Source organism: Rhynchophorus ferrugineus, unplaced genomic scaffold (genome assembly GCF_030347505.1).
Source record: "Rhynchophorus ferrugineus isolate W39M unplaced genomic scaffold, kcgeb_rfMv2 rfM8, whole genome shotgun sequence".
Classification (NCBI taxonomy): Eukaryota; Metazoa; Arthropoda; class Insecta; order Coleoptera; family Curculionidae; genus Rhynchophorus; species Rhynchophorus ferrugineus.
Genome location: NW_027472587.1, coordinates 13,158,010 through 13,173,605, shown reverse-complemented (window position 1 = coordinate 13,173,605; position 15,596 = coordinate 13,158,010). Strand labels below are relative to the sequence as shown.

General features: G+C 32.5%; 2 protein-coding genes across 5 annotated transcripts in view; both read right to left on the bottom strand.

Annotated features, from left to right (window-relative positions):
• Nucleotides 1-3,603: 3,603 nt before the first annotated feature.
• On the bottom strand, nt 3,604-5,323 carry LOC143200843 (MYG1 protein C27H6.8). Its single transcript, XM_076411582.1, has 6 exons — nt 5,213-5,323; nt 4,904-5,063; nt 4,712-4,857; nt 4,328-4,658; nt 4,022-4,266; nt 3,604-3,936 (listed from the first exon to the last, which is right to left on the bottom strand). The coding sequence occupies exons 1-6, from the start codon at nt 5,284-5,286 to the stop codon at nt 3,768-3,770; spliced, it is 1,125 nt and encodes a 374-aa protein (XP_076267697.1). The 5' UTR covers nt 5,287-5,323; the 3' UTR covers nt 3,604-3,767.
• A 193-nt stretch (nt 5,324-5,516) lies between these two features.
• Nucleotides 5,517-15,596, bottom strand: part of Nox (NADPH oxidase) — a 111,871-nt gene continuing 101,791 nt past the window's right edge. The window contains exons 3-20 of one of the 4 annotated variants that reach the window (XM_076411569.1): nt 15,157-15,251; nt 12,782-12,893; nt 12,629-12,726; nt 12,451-12,571; nt 12,245-12,395; nt 9,947-10,157; nt 9,654-9,883; nt 8,918-9,106; nt 8,659-8,852; nt 8,289-8,607; nt 7,918-8,232; nt 7,702-7,840; nt 7,324-7,550; nt 7,142-7,269; nt 6,996-7,085; nt 6,075-6,284; nt 5,823-6,026; nt 5,517-5,770 (exon numbers count right to left, since the gene is read on the bottom strand). In XM_076411569.1, the coding sequence (XP_076267684.1) occupies nt 5,573-5,770; nt 5,823-6,026; nt 6,075-6,284; nt 6,996-7,085; nt 7,142-7,269; nt 7,324-7,550; nt 7,702-7,840; nt 7,918-8,232; nt 8,289-8,607; nt 8,659-8,852; nt 8,918-9,106; nt 9,654-9,883; nt 9,947-10,157; nt 12,245-12,395; nt 12,451-12,571; nt 12,629-12,726; nt 12,782-12,893; nt 15,157-15,251 (3,231 nt within the window). In that variant the 3' untranslated portion in view covers nt 5,517-5,572. Of the gene's footprint in view, nt 5,771-5,822; nt 6,027-6,074; nt 6,285-6,995; nt 7,086-7,141; nt 7,551-7,701; nt 7,841-7,917; nt 8,233-8,288; nt 8,608-8,658; nt 8,853-8,917; nt 9,107-9,653; nt 9,884-9,946; nt 10,158-12,244; nt 12,396-12,450; nt 12,572-12,628; nt 12,727-12,781; nt 12,894-15,156; nt 15,252-15,596 lie in introns of all 4 variants that reach the window. The other 3 variants (XM_076411570.1, XM_076411572.1, XM_076411571.1) reach the window with 3 other exon arrangements.

The window sequence follows — 15,596 nt, the reverse complement described above, 5'->3', positions numbered from 1 at the left end:
AACTTTAGAAAAATAATACATGTTTTGTTAATTTCTGACCTTGTCCCTTACTTTAATTACTTGTTGACAAATTTTACTCCATTTTTTTATTAATGTATTTGGTTATTCAGAGTCCGGTGTCTTCTGTATAGTACACGTTTTTAAAGCCATTTCGCATTTTGATCAACGCACCAAAACACGACTATTACATTCAAAAATCTGAAATTTGGACACTTCCATTCTATTTTATGTCTCTTTCTCTCTTTCTCTCATGCCAGGAGACAGTACTAGTCACTTTACAGTTATAGTTCAGACAGGATTTTCACTTATTTCATTTATAGTAACGACAATATGAGCTATTATGATAATATTATATTAAAGGTTGATATTATTTCGATAGCATTACAACAAACTTATCTTCCTGCTATTATAGATTTTGGTACGTCCAGATCTGTTGGTCTGGTCTTGATTTTCTCAAAAAATCTGATGAAACTCCAATCTTTTCTTGAATATGGTCAATAGAATGTCTTTCCTGGATCAAAGTACAGGTACTCTTTATGTCACTGTATGCTCTTATTAACTATTATAACTATTAGCTGACGTCACAAAGTACACTGAACTCTCAACGTATATTTTTTGTAATTGTAAACCCATGTTTAAAAGATTAAACTATTTTCAATATAAACACATACCGGTCTTTTCTTAAAACAAGAGATAAAAATACTAGTAACGTTGTTTTTATGTCATCTATCTCAAAAATAGGGTATATTCGAACTTTTGAACTGTAGTGTAGTGTACACCACATAAATTATGTAACCATTGTATATCATCAGTTAACATTTTCAGTTATGTAGTGGTGCCAAATTATATATTTGTTAAAGTGTATTTGTGGCATTATAGTTTTCTATCTGCAGTGTATTTTTGAGAACAGCTAGTAGGAGAAACTGTTGCCACTAACAAGGTGGACATACGATCCTATTACAACCACAATATTTAAAATTTAATCAGTCCCGATTAAAATATCCCAAAAAACACACATCGTAAACACCTCCTACTGGTCGTTCTTATTGTTGATCGATCGATGTCGCTTGCCCTTTACTTCAGATAAACGTAGGCCACCTGACTGAGCCAAGAGATGGTAGACATAGGTATCAGGTGCTCAGACCTATCAATTAATAATTGTTGTTATTCAATGTACCTTCAGAACTGACGGCCATTTTGTTGTCCATATTTCTATAACGATGCACACCAAAAGAGAAAAAGTAAAATAAATATTTTAAATATTGCAGAATCATCACGAGACGGTGTACAAATAAATCGCCATTTATTCGTAACCTGTCCGTTTTTAATTAAATTTTATTTAGAGAGCTAGGTCCTACTTGTTTCTTAGAAAATAGGCTAATAACTATTTTAAAAACGTTAGTACATAAGTATAATTTATACAACACCTATAATATTAGATTCCTTGGCTTAAAACGGTAGAGATATCAAAAAATATGTATGCAACTTAAAAAACACCTCACAAAACAGATTTCCATATGTATAAATGTTTTTAATTCGTTCAAATATTACACATTTTTTAGTTGACATGCCAAGAAGAATAGAATTGTTGGAATTTAAATGGAAAATGTGTTACCTGTCTCTACCAACCCATTTGTTTATATTAAAAATTCGAAAGCAATATATAAGATTTCAAAAAATGCCACCATATCATTCTCGTAATAATATAGTTACTACATAATATACATTTTCGTCCAATTCTGTACAATGAATAGGATACCATTTCCTATAATTCTCACAAATTTTAAATAAAACCATACTGTAAAGATATATATTATCGATTTGTACATAAGATTTTTTAAAATATAACGCTAATTTATTACAAGCCGATTCATATAAATCATAATCCATTTATTTACACTGTTTCGTAAATTGTACATTAAAATTTAGTCGGTAGGCAACCACGAATACAACGCAGGTAATACATCCAAACTGATGCATTTGGAACTGATCGCAAGGAGAAGCGTTTGAATCAGGCGCGAAAACTTATTTTCGACTTATCGTTTTCGTTTTGTATTATGGGGTTTCTGAACGGCCTAATACTGAAGATATCTAATCAGCGAAAAAAAAAGCATTTTATTGTGATAAAAAAACTAATAATATATTACTGAAATGTCCGTCAAGTTCTTTAGTTTCTACTCTTCGGTTGTTATATGTAACTTGGCACTATAAATAATGTTATATGTTTCTAAAGAAAATACTTTCGATCACTAGATCTACTGATAAAAAAAGGAAAACATATTTTTATATTATAAAGTATATTATTCTTCCTACATTTATAACAGCGAAACATGTAACTTAAATATATTTTATTACCACAGGAAGTTATACCATCCGTAGAATGCAAAGTGTATGATTTGCATAATGCTATATATTTTTCTTGTAAGTACTACAGTCGAGAGAATTATTTACAGGATGCATAGGAATTTATTGTTTAGTGAAACATTTTTGCTTAAATTTAATTAAACTAATACTCATCCTAAAAATGTGCCAATTGGTAGAATTTATAGTCAATAGTGTCATGTAACATATTTATAGAATATTGCTTTGTATATTTGTAAATAAACAAATATTAATCCTCTTGTTATGTATTTGGTAAATTCGTTTTATTTATTATTACCTTTTGGCCTGTTGTTGTGTCAAAAGAAGTTGTTTTCTCTTTAGGTTTTATAAGCTTTTGCAATGTGGCTGCCAAATGTGTATTGTTTTAATGGGGAACAGTTTATTAACTTGCTCTAATTTCGGACCGAAAGCTATACAAAACTAGTTTCTTTTCTTTTTATGTGTATTAAGTGTTGCATATGGAAAACAATCCTTTATATATTTACGGATTGGGAGATGATACCGTTCATGCGAAGCAAAAATGTGGAGTGTTTTTCAAAGTACAGGAAAAAACTGTTCCCCAACTGTACCTGACTTTGAAACATATTATTTCTTTTAGTTTAATTTAAAAAAGAATTGTTATTTTGTTACGATAACGAATAATTTTGTTTCATTTTACAACCTGTTACGTAGTCGTTTAGGAAATATTTATGTACTACATTATATTATGGTGTCTCAATATGAACAATGTGCTCATTTTATAACAAAAAAAGATGTGTATTTAAATCTTTCAATAAATGTCAATATAAATGTAGCTGAACTTCCTTACATTTGTTAGTTTTTTTAATGAAGTTAATGATATTCGTAGAAATAAAAGACATAACGTGTCTATAAAAATACAGTGTGTTCAAAAAATATATATTGCATTTATAATGTAAAAGACATCGCAAACGCCACCAGCAAACAACATAATAAAAAAACTCAAGCCAACTTGATAAAAGAAAACAGACAATCCTAGAATCTCAGTAAATTTTTCATTATAAATGCGATAAGAAAAATTAGGAAATTAACTCTATCTTTTGTAATTTTAAATAAAAATTTAGGTAATATTGTTTTCCTATTTGTGTTGAATTTGTTTTGTTAATCAGTAAATATATGTTGTTAAATTCTGTCCAAAAATTTCCAAACATATGTTTAAGAGAATGTATATGTACATATACTTGTATGCACAATAAAATGGCGTTAAAAATATAACATGCTTTTATTTAAAACCATAACAGTAACCACAAGACATTTTAAAATACTGATACATATTATTCTAATAAAACAAATATTTAAATGATGATGGAAATTGTTATAAAGGTAAGTTATTTAGCCGATTTGAATTATCTAAAACATTTTTCCTATTACTGTTTAGTAGCTTCTAAACTCCTCTTTGCCATTTCTATTGCTCCTTCTTTAGTCCTGTTACCTCCAATAAATCCAGATGCATGAACAAATACACAGTTTTCTATTCCAGCAACTTTACTTAATACTTCATCTCTTACACCTCTCCAATCTTCATGTAAAAATGTTCTATATATAAAAAATATAATTAAAGGCCTTTCAGACTCTTTTCAGATAATTTCTTAGTTTTATTAATCTTATAAAATGAACTCACCTACAGATAAAACTTTCTGGGTGAATAGGTATTCCTTGAACTCTCCAACTATTATCAGATTCATCAGAAAAAATACAGAATTGTATTTGTCCTTTTATATCCATATCTTCTTCCAAAGAGAAAAAATGTTCTTTCCAAGCACATCTCTCAATTAACTGCATTATTTTTCCAGAGTCATCTACCAGTTTTCTACCTTCAATGCTTTTCTTTACTATTTCACGTGCAGGCCACCACACTAAGAAACTCTAAAAAAATTATGACTATCGAGTAAGACAATTGTATTCACTTTTACTTGATAAGATTTACTTGATAAACACAATCTTCAAATTCTGATCCAACCAAAGCAACAGCCTTTTGAAACAATTCATCAATATTATTTGAGTTGGTATCATTCCATGCAGGATTTAATCTGTTAACTCTTCGGCTCAAATGAGTATGAATCTGATATCTTGTTGTACCTTCGGTACACATAGGTACACCATTATCAATAGCATCAATTTCTTCAATCAAGTTATCATAGACATGTAAAAATACTCCTTTTATACTTTCACTGGTGCCTATTAAATTCTTCTTGGCTAACACTCTAGTTATAATATCTAAACCAAAATGGGCATAAACTAACCCAGCTGAGCTTAATCTAGAATATTCATCATAGTTTTGTTATAATATAAAAATAATATAAACTTTTACACTATGTTATCATATTTATCTTTCGATAATTCTGGTTGAACTGAATGAAATGTTTCCTTGAATCCTCTTTGATGATGATCAAATCGATTATGTTTTGGATCATATTCCCCACCAACATCAACTACAATGTCACATTCTTCTAAAATCTGCATACAATATAATGTGGAATAATTGATATGTTAAGTTTAAAACCTTCGGATCTCTAGTTCTTATAATTTCAGCATCTGAATAATCTGGTAGTTGTTTAAGCATAAAACACGCCAAGGCCTCATCACAATGGAACACGCCACTGTGTGTCCCAATTTTCTTCATAAGTCGAGGACTTTTATTATTAGATGCCATCGTAGAAAATCTAAAAGGAACAATCAGAAATCAACAATCAGAAATCGAACACTAAAATATGAGATTGAAAAAGAATAGAAAGTAAATAAACTTTGTTATTTAGTAGAGAGTTTTAAATGTAGGACTGTTTAAATATGTGAAATTGTACATATTATTTACCCGTGCCACACAGCAAACGTGGTAGAATTAGCTATTCTGTAAATATTTGCGCCAAATTTTACTAGTTGATCCATTGAATAACCTAACTTTTAACTCGTGGGATATTTATAGGATAGTCAACTATCAATACATGGAGGTTATATAAAAAATCCAACTTTTACACATTTTTATTTACAGAACATTAACAATAGTTATGAAACATTAACTGTAGCTTATAAAATAAATATAATTTATTTAATAAATAGTTAAAAACCCACTACCCTATAATAATATGTTAGGGTTATTATAAAAATATTTACAATAGTTTAAATATATAATACATATAATTTAGACTGCATCTGTATCATGTACATGTTTTAACTAGAAACTTTCTTTTCTGAATATAAAACCAAACTGATCGCATTTAACTTTTAAAATTCGCCCTAATTGCGGAGGCCCGCAGTAGAACAATGTGACTTTTCCTTTCTTCTGATCAGATATTTGCTTGAAAACTTTATCCCAATTTGGTCTTCCAGCATTAGTTCTCGTTTTCAGGCCGGTGATTAAATCCCTTTTTTCCTAAATGAATGAATATGAATTCGTGCAAAACTCAATAGATCAAATCAAAAACCTTTTCGTGTAACAAATCAAGAGCTAATTGTAACCCCACAGCTTTCATGTCTGTTTTTTGTAATGCGCTGGTAATGTACATGTGCATTTCCAGGAAACGTTCCATGGCGCCGCCTAATTCAGCTTGTTCGATTTCCAGCTGCGATAGTAAATTGACGAACCACTCAAATGAACGTTGATTTCTATTAATCCAAAAGAAATCCACCTAGAAATTTTACATTAACATTCAAATTGTCGAAATTTAATGTCATACTTTTCTTAAGTTCATTATTGAAGCTGGAATATCAGAGGCCCACGCATATTTGCACTTGGGACAAGTGTGACGTGCCTTCCAATATTTGTGCATGATAGACTGAAGAATCGATGCAAAAGGGGTAACACCAATGCCAGTAGCAATAAGAACAGCATGCTGGGCTCTGAAAATATGGCTGGATGGTGCTCCATAAGGCCCGTCTAAGAAGATCTAAAAATATTTAATTTAGCTAAAATATATTTAGGAATACTTAGCGTTCTAGGCGGCATGAAAACAAATGAATATCAGTGTAATTGACAAGACAGCGATTACAACACAAAGGTTTATATTTTTAATATTAATATAGTTTTTGGACAGGGTTGAATTATTAAAAAAAAACTGTTAACATTTTTTAGTTGTCAAATATAATCGTCCACTTAGTGCGATGTGAGACTGGAGTGTATAGCAGTGACAGGTTTGATGATTTAAAAGTTTTAAAAATTTGTGTGCGAAAACTGGTATATATAAGATGCTACAGGAAAGTGGGTAAGTTTTATAATATGCATTTTTATTTTATAATAAAATAATAACTGAGCCGCAGTGAAAAAAGTGCAGTAACTATATTATATCAAATTTACAATTAAAATGTGTAATAAATATGTTATATGTCCATGCATAGTTTTTAAATCCAGGTGGTGTGTTTTTGCATACAATAATATTCAAGGTTTCTCATTATTTTAGTGAAATATATGCACATTTATAATATTAACAAATATTAATACTATAAGAAGCTCCAATAAAAAGTATTATTAAAACAGATAGAAAACAAATGGATTAATACAGTTAGGAAATTAATTACACTTAAAGCAAAATGCCATATCATTTTGAAAATGGTTAGTTATAACTAAGTACAAAAATGTCGTTTATATAAACACCAGTCACCTCTGTTCCACCGTTGTCTGAATATTTGACTTTGATATCAGAGACCATATCTATCCTGCTAGTGTTGTCTAGACATTTGCTATTGTAAAGCTAGTCATAACGTAATTTGTTGAAACAAAATTATTTTTAAACATCAGTAAACATACCTCTAGTGGTTTTCCTACGGGGTAGTTAAACGGTTTCAGTTTGGGATTGGCCGCTGTCATATCCTGAAGTTGGAACACTTGACCTTCTTCTACTCTGCGTTCAGGACTATAATAGTCACTAGTGTTTCCTGAAATGTTTTGGTTATAAGTTTTGCATAAATATGTGTTACGGTATTTTTTACCAAGTGTCGATATAAATGAGGTACTGGAATCTTTCTTCTCGCAGTTTTCCAAGCTTGGGGTTTTAAAAGCAATTATAGTGGGTTTATTTCTCATATATCTGAAGCTTTGGGCTAGACTCTTGTTTTGGGGGCTCAGGTAAGCCAGCCCTAATGACTTCATTCTGGCTTTTCTCATTTGACATTGATCAAAGCTTTTTTCCGATTCCGATCTCATATATTCGCGCAAACTAAAATTGTTTTATTTCATATTTTAAAGGCGAATGCGCTGGGTTACATTAAAAATCTCATTTTAAATATAGGTGTATAATCTGAGATCATATTCTTATTTTTAAAATTGATAATTAACGTTATTTAAAAAATATGCAGGCCTCTACTTACGCCAAAATTCGTTCCCTTTTCTTTACGTTGTTCTGTACGTCTGGCAGTGATAAAGATTTTTCTAGGGGAGCCCTTTTTGAAAACAATAATCTTTGAAGGCGTTTATCTGGTATTATCCGTTTACTTCTATTATTGCAATCTAGAATGAAATTTAAATATGCAAGTTAACAGTTACAGTGTTATTTTTTTCGAAAGAATAAAACCGAAATAATTTACCTGAATTACCTACTGTGAAAGTAACCTCACCTGATGGAGTACTGGTTTCATCGAAATGATCATTGGAGAATCCAACCAGTTGAACTCCGGATTTCTTCTTAACACTCTTTTCTCTTGAAAGGGTTCTAGTTATTGTTTCTTTCATTTGGGTTAAAGCATTGTTGTTCGTTTTTTCCGTAGTGTTATCACAAGCTTTACTAGAACAGGCTTGTCGGTTTATCTCGCCGTTATGAAGCTTCACTTGCTCTCTTTCAAAATATTCATAGAGTCGATTGGTCCATTGACCAACTCCTCGTATATGAAGCCACATATAATCTGAATAATTAAAAGAGTTTTTATGTTAAATTGTCCTGAATTGTTTATTGTTTTACCTTCTTGTTCTGGAGCACTACTTATGGTAAACGGATGCCATTCATATTTAGCAATAGCGGGAATATTAACGAAAATATAATCTCCTGGATGAAAATCGAATTGTGATGGTCTTTTGATCACCAAATGTGTTACCATCGATGGCAACAGTAGGCCAGAACTTATGTATGTTTTGCCCTTGCTTGACATAGTGTCGACGCGTGAAATTCTCTCAGCTGTGTATGCTATAGCTGGTATAATAAACCACATCCAAAATCTGGGTCCGTGAATAATTAAAAGAATCCAAAATGGAATGTACATCAAATGGGTCCAGTAAAATATCTGCAAAAATGTCTGTCAGTATAATATATTTTTTAAATTATTCTGTTATACCTCAAAACAACCACCCCTTCGTACAAAAGCCTGTGAGCAAATAAACATCACTAACAAAATAAAAAAGAGTGCTATTCCAGTGGGGTTGGCCCATCCGGGTATTAATCCAAGTAATCCAGGCCTGCTTGTGAACAACCACTCCGCTGTCGTGAAATTCTGACTGTTGATTTTTGGATCATTTACAATCACCAAACCTAAATAAGAAAAGATGTGAAACAACATGTAAAGTTGGGTGGTGATTACAGTTTGGTATACATACTGAAATTGAACACATGCATTGCTGAGTGCCAGAAACTGAAACCAAATATCAACCATCCAGTTAATTTATGAAAGTATATATGCTGGTCTAGGGGTAAGACGGAGCCGTACCCTCTAGTTCTTAAGAAGGTAATACAACGGCGCAACATCAGGACCAGAATAAACATACAGTCAAAATTGAGACATTGTCCTGAAATACATTTATATGTTATACATTGTGATAAAATTTAAAAAATTAAATTTATACATTTATATAAATTAGTTTATTTCAATAACTTTAGGTTGGCTTTTTTAACATAATACTTCTGATTCTTAATAGCTTATTTTAAAATAATATTTATTATTACACATTAAGTTATTAATTCAAATATTTATGATATGGCGAATGTGCTAAGTGAAACAGTTATTTTATTTTTTTGGTATTATAAAAATTCGATAAATTTATATGACCTAGGTGTAGATAAAATGTAGAAAATCTATATATATATATATATATATATATATATATATATATATTAATTGATTTGTTGCGATATTCTAATTCGGTTTGTTTAAAGGTAATATTCGTAATGATTAATACATTATTCTAAAATAATAATGAAAATCAAGACTAAATTGAATATTGTTGAAATACGGAATCCATACATAAATCTATTTTTATTTTTTGGCACAGTAAAATTTTACGGGTGTTAATATAATACATTTACTTGAAAATGAATTTCCCTTGTTAAACTTACCACAAGCTCTAGCAAATATAGTATACCAGTTGGATTCTCTATATTGGAATGCTCGTGAAACGAACAGAGCGGCATTCACCATAATAAAACCGAGTAAAAACGCGAGGTAAACAAGATTATTTCGAATATACGGTATAGTAAAGTAATATGGTCGGTATGAGATAATTCTTCGGAACAATGACGTGGAGGAGTTTGGTTTCAGAGGCGGTGGCACCAGCCATCGATCTATACTAAAAGAATAATGGAATATTTGGTCGATGAGTTTATATATTTAATTGCGGAATTACTTCTACCTAATAGACAAGTTTTCTAATAAACCTCCGTGCTTTTCCAGTTGGTTCTTCAACGCTTCGTAAGTTATGGCTCCTCTGTTACAGGTGTCTGCGTCCTCGAACATGGCCACGGTTAGATCCTCGATCTGTTCTTCGCTGAATTGCATACCGTTTTCTTCCATGCAGGCTCTCATAACGTGCTGAAGTTCTTTGTGTTGAATTAAACCGTCGCCTGGTATAATAAATAGGCATTCGGTTATTTTTAAAAGAGGCTGTAAGTTAGACTTAACTGATTTCAATGGGGATCAGGAATAATCAACATAATCAGTTACTGTTGGAGTTTAAAAAAGATATTTTTATGTTTAGTAAAGTGTTTCTAAAGTTATTTAAATTTTGTAAAAAGCTGCAAGAACTTTTGCTTCTCTATTATGGTGCACGTGGAAGAAAGTATCCTTATGTATGATTCCGAGACTTGGGCACTATTACAGTTTGGTATCTGTAAGCTTGAGGTCTTCCAAATGCTAAGTTTAAAGCAAATTCTACAATATGAAGATGAATTCTCCGCCCTTTTGAGCCATCACTGCATAATTCGCAGCGGTATCGTGATTTATTGCCTGAAATTGTACACTTTATTCACGAACAAGATGGAAACTGTGAAATTTTGAATGATGAGGCTTGGCTTAGTGACTGTCTTGCCGATTTTACTTCAATATTAAGTCATTTCAATTTGGAATTGCAAGAAGAATAGAACATCTATAACAAAATATTCAGAACCAAAAGTATGGCGGATAACCTAACCTGCAAAACATAAAAATATTAATTGTAAGACCGAAGAACATTGTAGAATACTTTGAGTTTGATTCCAAGGTTCCAATGAAACGCAGTAGTCGACAAATTTCAGACATATTTCATATGGACAAAAACTATGTCTTACGTAGGGAGATAAGGCGTATATATTATATATTACAGTACGAGAAGTACTCCGCCATCTATTGATAGATAAATGTAAGTCATATTGGGTGAGGCAAAAGTTTCGCTACCATTTTGATTACGCTCCATCTTGGTTATGTGACGTTTAGATCAGTTTCGCTTTAACCATTGTGTCTTGTAGACGTCCAAATTTTATTATGGATATATTTTATTATGGATATTTATTATGGATAAAGATACGTCACAAAACGAGTGGAAATAGTGAAATTATTTATTGAATATAATCGCACACCATATATTAATTGCCACTCAGCGGAAATTAACTCAAAAATATCTTAATCGTCCAGTGCTTCATAAAACCACAATTTATCGTTTACATGCGAATTTTTGATAGTACGGTACGATATCAGACATGCTACGTTCTGGAAGACAACGGACGTCTAGTAACGCTGAAAATGTGGCTCTGGTGCGCGATAGTTTTGCTGAGTCTCCAGAAACATCAATTTGGAGACGTGGTTCGCAGTTATACATTTCTGTGCGCAGTTAAATTGATAATGAACTATGAAGCCCATTTTCTTCTCACTGGCCACGTCAATAAACTGAATAGTCGGTTTTGGAGACCACAGAATCCTCAATTAATTCATGAAACATCATTGCATCCACTAAACACAACTGTATGGTGTAGTATTCATGCTGGAAACATCATTGGTTCCTTTTTTTTTTGAAAATGACCAAGGTGCTGCAGTTACTGTTACTGCTGAACAGTACCAACACATGATTAGAAATTTTCTTGCGCCTGAAATGGAACGGCAAGGACTAGAGGACATGTGGTTTCAGCAAGATGGGGTCACCGCACACACAGCTCGTTCAACAATTCAATTATTGAATGACGTTTCTCCAAGAAGATTAATTTCGCGTTTTTTAAAACCAAAAGTCTATGTGAATAATATTCGTTACGAAATTGAAGAAATTCAGCATCAGCAGGATGTCATGAAAAATGCCTTAAAACGAGCCTAAAGTTTCATAGCGTATCGTGGTCACCATTTATCCGATATACTTGTTCAATCATAAGGAAAAAACATGTGAAGACCAAATAAACTTTTTATGAACATCAAACTTACTGATCATCTTATGTAGTGTAGTGTAGTGAGGCGGATTTAATAGAAATACAGCAGTGTTAATACATAAGCATTATTACACCAGAGACTGACAGACCAGATAAGGCTGATTGATATTCCTAGACATATATCAACTTTTAAGTTATTGTAAGACTTAAATAAAATTGTGGGTTAATAAGCAACGACTAGTAACAATGTAATATGGTGTAATAAATAATGTAATAAATAAATTAAAAAATCCCTTTAAATAAGTATTTGTTGGGTTACTTACCATCTATATCATAAACTTTGAACAGAAATCGAATTTTATCTTCAGGACTTTGCCCAGCGAACTGATGCATTGCATCCAAGAACTCCTGGAGCGATATGGATCCTGAATTATCTTTGTCGAATATTTGAAATACTCTTTCGGTAAAGAAGGGCTGAAAATTAAACATAAATGTACCGTTTAACCATTAAATACGGATTTCCTCTCACATTCTTTGAGCTAACGATCTTCTGAAAGTCTTCCCTTCTGATCTCGGTGCCCTTACCGACCGTTTGCCTGAACAGCTGTTCCAATCTGGCTAAATTGTTCTGGTCTATACCAGTACGAGGTCTACAGTTAATGAGAAGGATTTATTATGTAAATATATTATTTAGTATCAAATGTTACCTAGTATTGGTGATTGTAGCAAGGAATTCCATTATATTTTCACTGATTGCAGCACCGGTATTGTCTTCATCTATTAGCCGAAATAATTTGTCACTTATCTAAAAAAGAATAATAGCGATATAAACATTTGTCGTCTCTTGTGCGTTATCTTACTCCTTTAGCGTTGATTATCTGGTAAAATTGGTGTTGCTTGATTGGTTCATCACCACACAGACAAAACGCCACGCTCTCTAGTTGTTCCACGAAATCTATTTGTTTTTCATTTCTGAAAAATTACATGTCGTTTTATTTCTTTGGTATAATTCTTAAATCTACAGCTACAAGGGATAGATGAAATATTATGAACACCATTTGTGAATGTTGTCTGAATAGTTATTTCATTCTTCTACTAAAACATTAGCCAATTTCATGGAATGACGTTGAAAATGGAAATCTATTCCTTACGATTTGCTTTCGGAGAAGATTTTTGATGATATTCTGATGCTTCTCATACAAAAACTGAACCTAAGCTGTGAGTATGGGCGCGTTTTATTTCTTGGCAGCAATATGCTAATCGTGGCAAGAAATTTATCATTGAGGACGTAAAGATGGTTATTCAAACACAGTAATCTGGTCACTGATATGAACGACAGCACTAGTTATATCACGATATTGCCGCCCAATCCATAACAGCACCTCCCCCATGGTCGACTCTGGGGGTCAGGCTTGTGATCTTGAGAATTCTTTTGAAGTTCGTTATATAACAGGTCGATTGAAAAGTCCCCGGCCTACCATAGTAAAACAATTTTTGGCAGAATTAGTTTTTTTTATTCAACATAATTCCCTTCTAGGGTGATACACTGACTATAGCGACCCTCCAACTTTTCTTTTATTTTTTTTTGTAGTACGATTTGTCCTTTGCTTCAAAATAGATCTCAGTTTTGGCAATGACCCAGTGAGTATTCTTTTGAGATCTGAGAATAGCAAATAGTCGTTGGGGGGCAGATCTGGAGAATTGGGTGGATGAGGAAGCAATTCGAAGCCTAATTCATGGATTTTTGCCATCGTTTTTACTGACTTTTGACACGGTGCATTGTGTTGGTGAAGTAGCACTTTCTTTTTCTTCAAATGCGGGCGTTTTTCGTGGATTTCGTCCTTCAAACGGTCCAATAACGCTATGTAATAGTCGCTGTTGATGGTCCTTCCTTTTTCAAGGTAATTAATGAAAATTATTCCATACGCATCCCAAAATACAGAGGCCATAACCTTGCCAGCCGAGTGTTGTGTTTTCCCACGCTTTGCAGCGGGTTCATCGTGTGCAGTCCACTCTTTTATTCAATTTCAATTTACGGTGATTCAAAATCATTTTAACCGGTAACAACCTCTTTTTGGGCGTCCACTGCGTTTCTGTCTTCTATGCTCATTTTACCGCGTCTAAGCTTAGCATACCAATCCTTGATGGTTGATTTTCCTGGGGCAGTGTCCGGAAACTCAGCATCAAGCCAAGTTTTTGCTTCAACTGTATTTTTTTCCTTCAAAAAGCAATATTTTATCAACACGCGAAATTTCTTTTTATCCATTTTTTCACAATAACAAAAGTTGCTTCACTAATAATGCTATAATTTACAAACTAATTATCCGACAACTGTCAAATTTATACACGCATCTTTTAAGGGTTAGTGCTAACTAAAAAACATATGGATTTAATTCTAATAGCGCCATCTATGAGGACTTTTCAATTGACCAATTGTTATTCAATCGCAGCAATCCGGTCATGTGAATTAGAACACTACTTATATCACAATATTGCCGCCCAATCCATAACCGCACATCCCCCATGGGCGACTGCAGAGGCAGGCTTGTGATCTTGAGAATTCTTTTGAAGTTCGTTATATATAAACCCCGGTGTTTCTAGGAAACAAGTAAACGACGATTGATCGGACCATACCACATTCTTACAATCATCAGGTGTCCAGGTTTTATGGTCGTTGCACCACTTCCTTCGAAGTTTAGCGTTGGTTTCCTTTATAGCAGTTTCGCAATCACAACCCTTCTATGAATGTTAGTTTTGTGGAGCTCTCAACGTACTATTTTATCGAAAGTGAATATAGCAGTTTTCTATTGTCTGGCCACAATCCCATTTAATGTTCGTAGGTCTCTGTTAATTTAACTTTATATAGACGTTATTTTTCTTCGCCGATAATGTTTTGCCATGTTTTGTGTATACTGTCACTGTTGCTCGTAAAATGTTCAACCATATCTGAGAGATCACACATTTCACACATTTTCATCACAGAATAAAGCCTATAATATAGCGAAGTATAACGTACAAGACTTGGCATGTACACAACTAAGCAATATATACATGTTATTTTATTTACTGAAGCAATGTTGCTAATACGCAACAATATGTACTATATTTCATGGTGTTCATTTTGTTTGGACTATCCCCTGTATATACGCCTATAATATTTTTGTCTCAACAATGCAGGAATGAAAACCAATTATTTATTATTTTATATTATTGTTTATAACACTGATCTACTTACGTCATACGCTGCTTAAGGAATTCAACCCACTGTTCTTGGGGAAGAGTTTGCGATCTGTCTTGATCAAATAGTTTGAATAGCAATTCGGACAGGTCCTGCAAAAAATGATATTGTTATCTTCATATCCTAATTGTTCTGATAAACTAATATAGATCTGTGGCTATTTACTATTTTGTTTGTTTACAGGGTCGTGTCAAAATTATTCAAAATTTTATGTGTATGTAGTTTTGCTGGATTATAATTGTTTAACTAAAACAGAGGCTGAAGAATGTTTGTAATGTTTAGAAAAGGCATACATTTATATGTCCTCATATTTATAGAGTTATGTTCCTAAAGGCTTAGATGATTTTTTAATTAATATTGACATCAATTATCTCGTAAATTGTAATTTTCAATGCTGAGTCACAATGCTGACGATACAGCGGTTTTATCATCACACG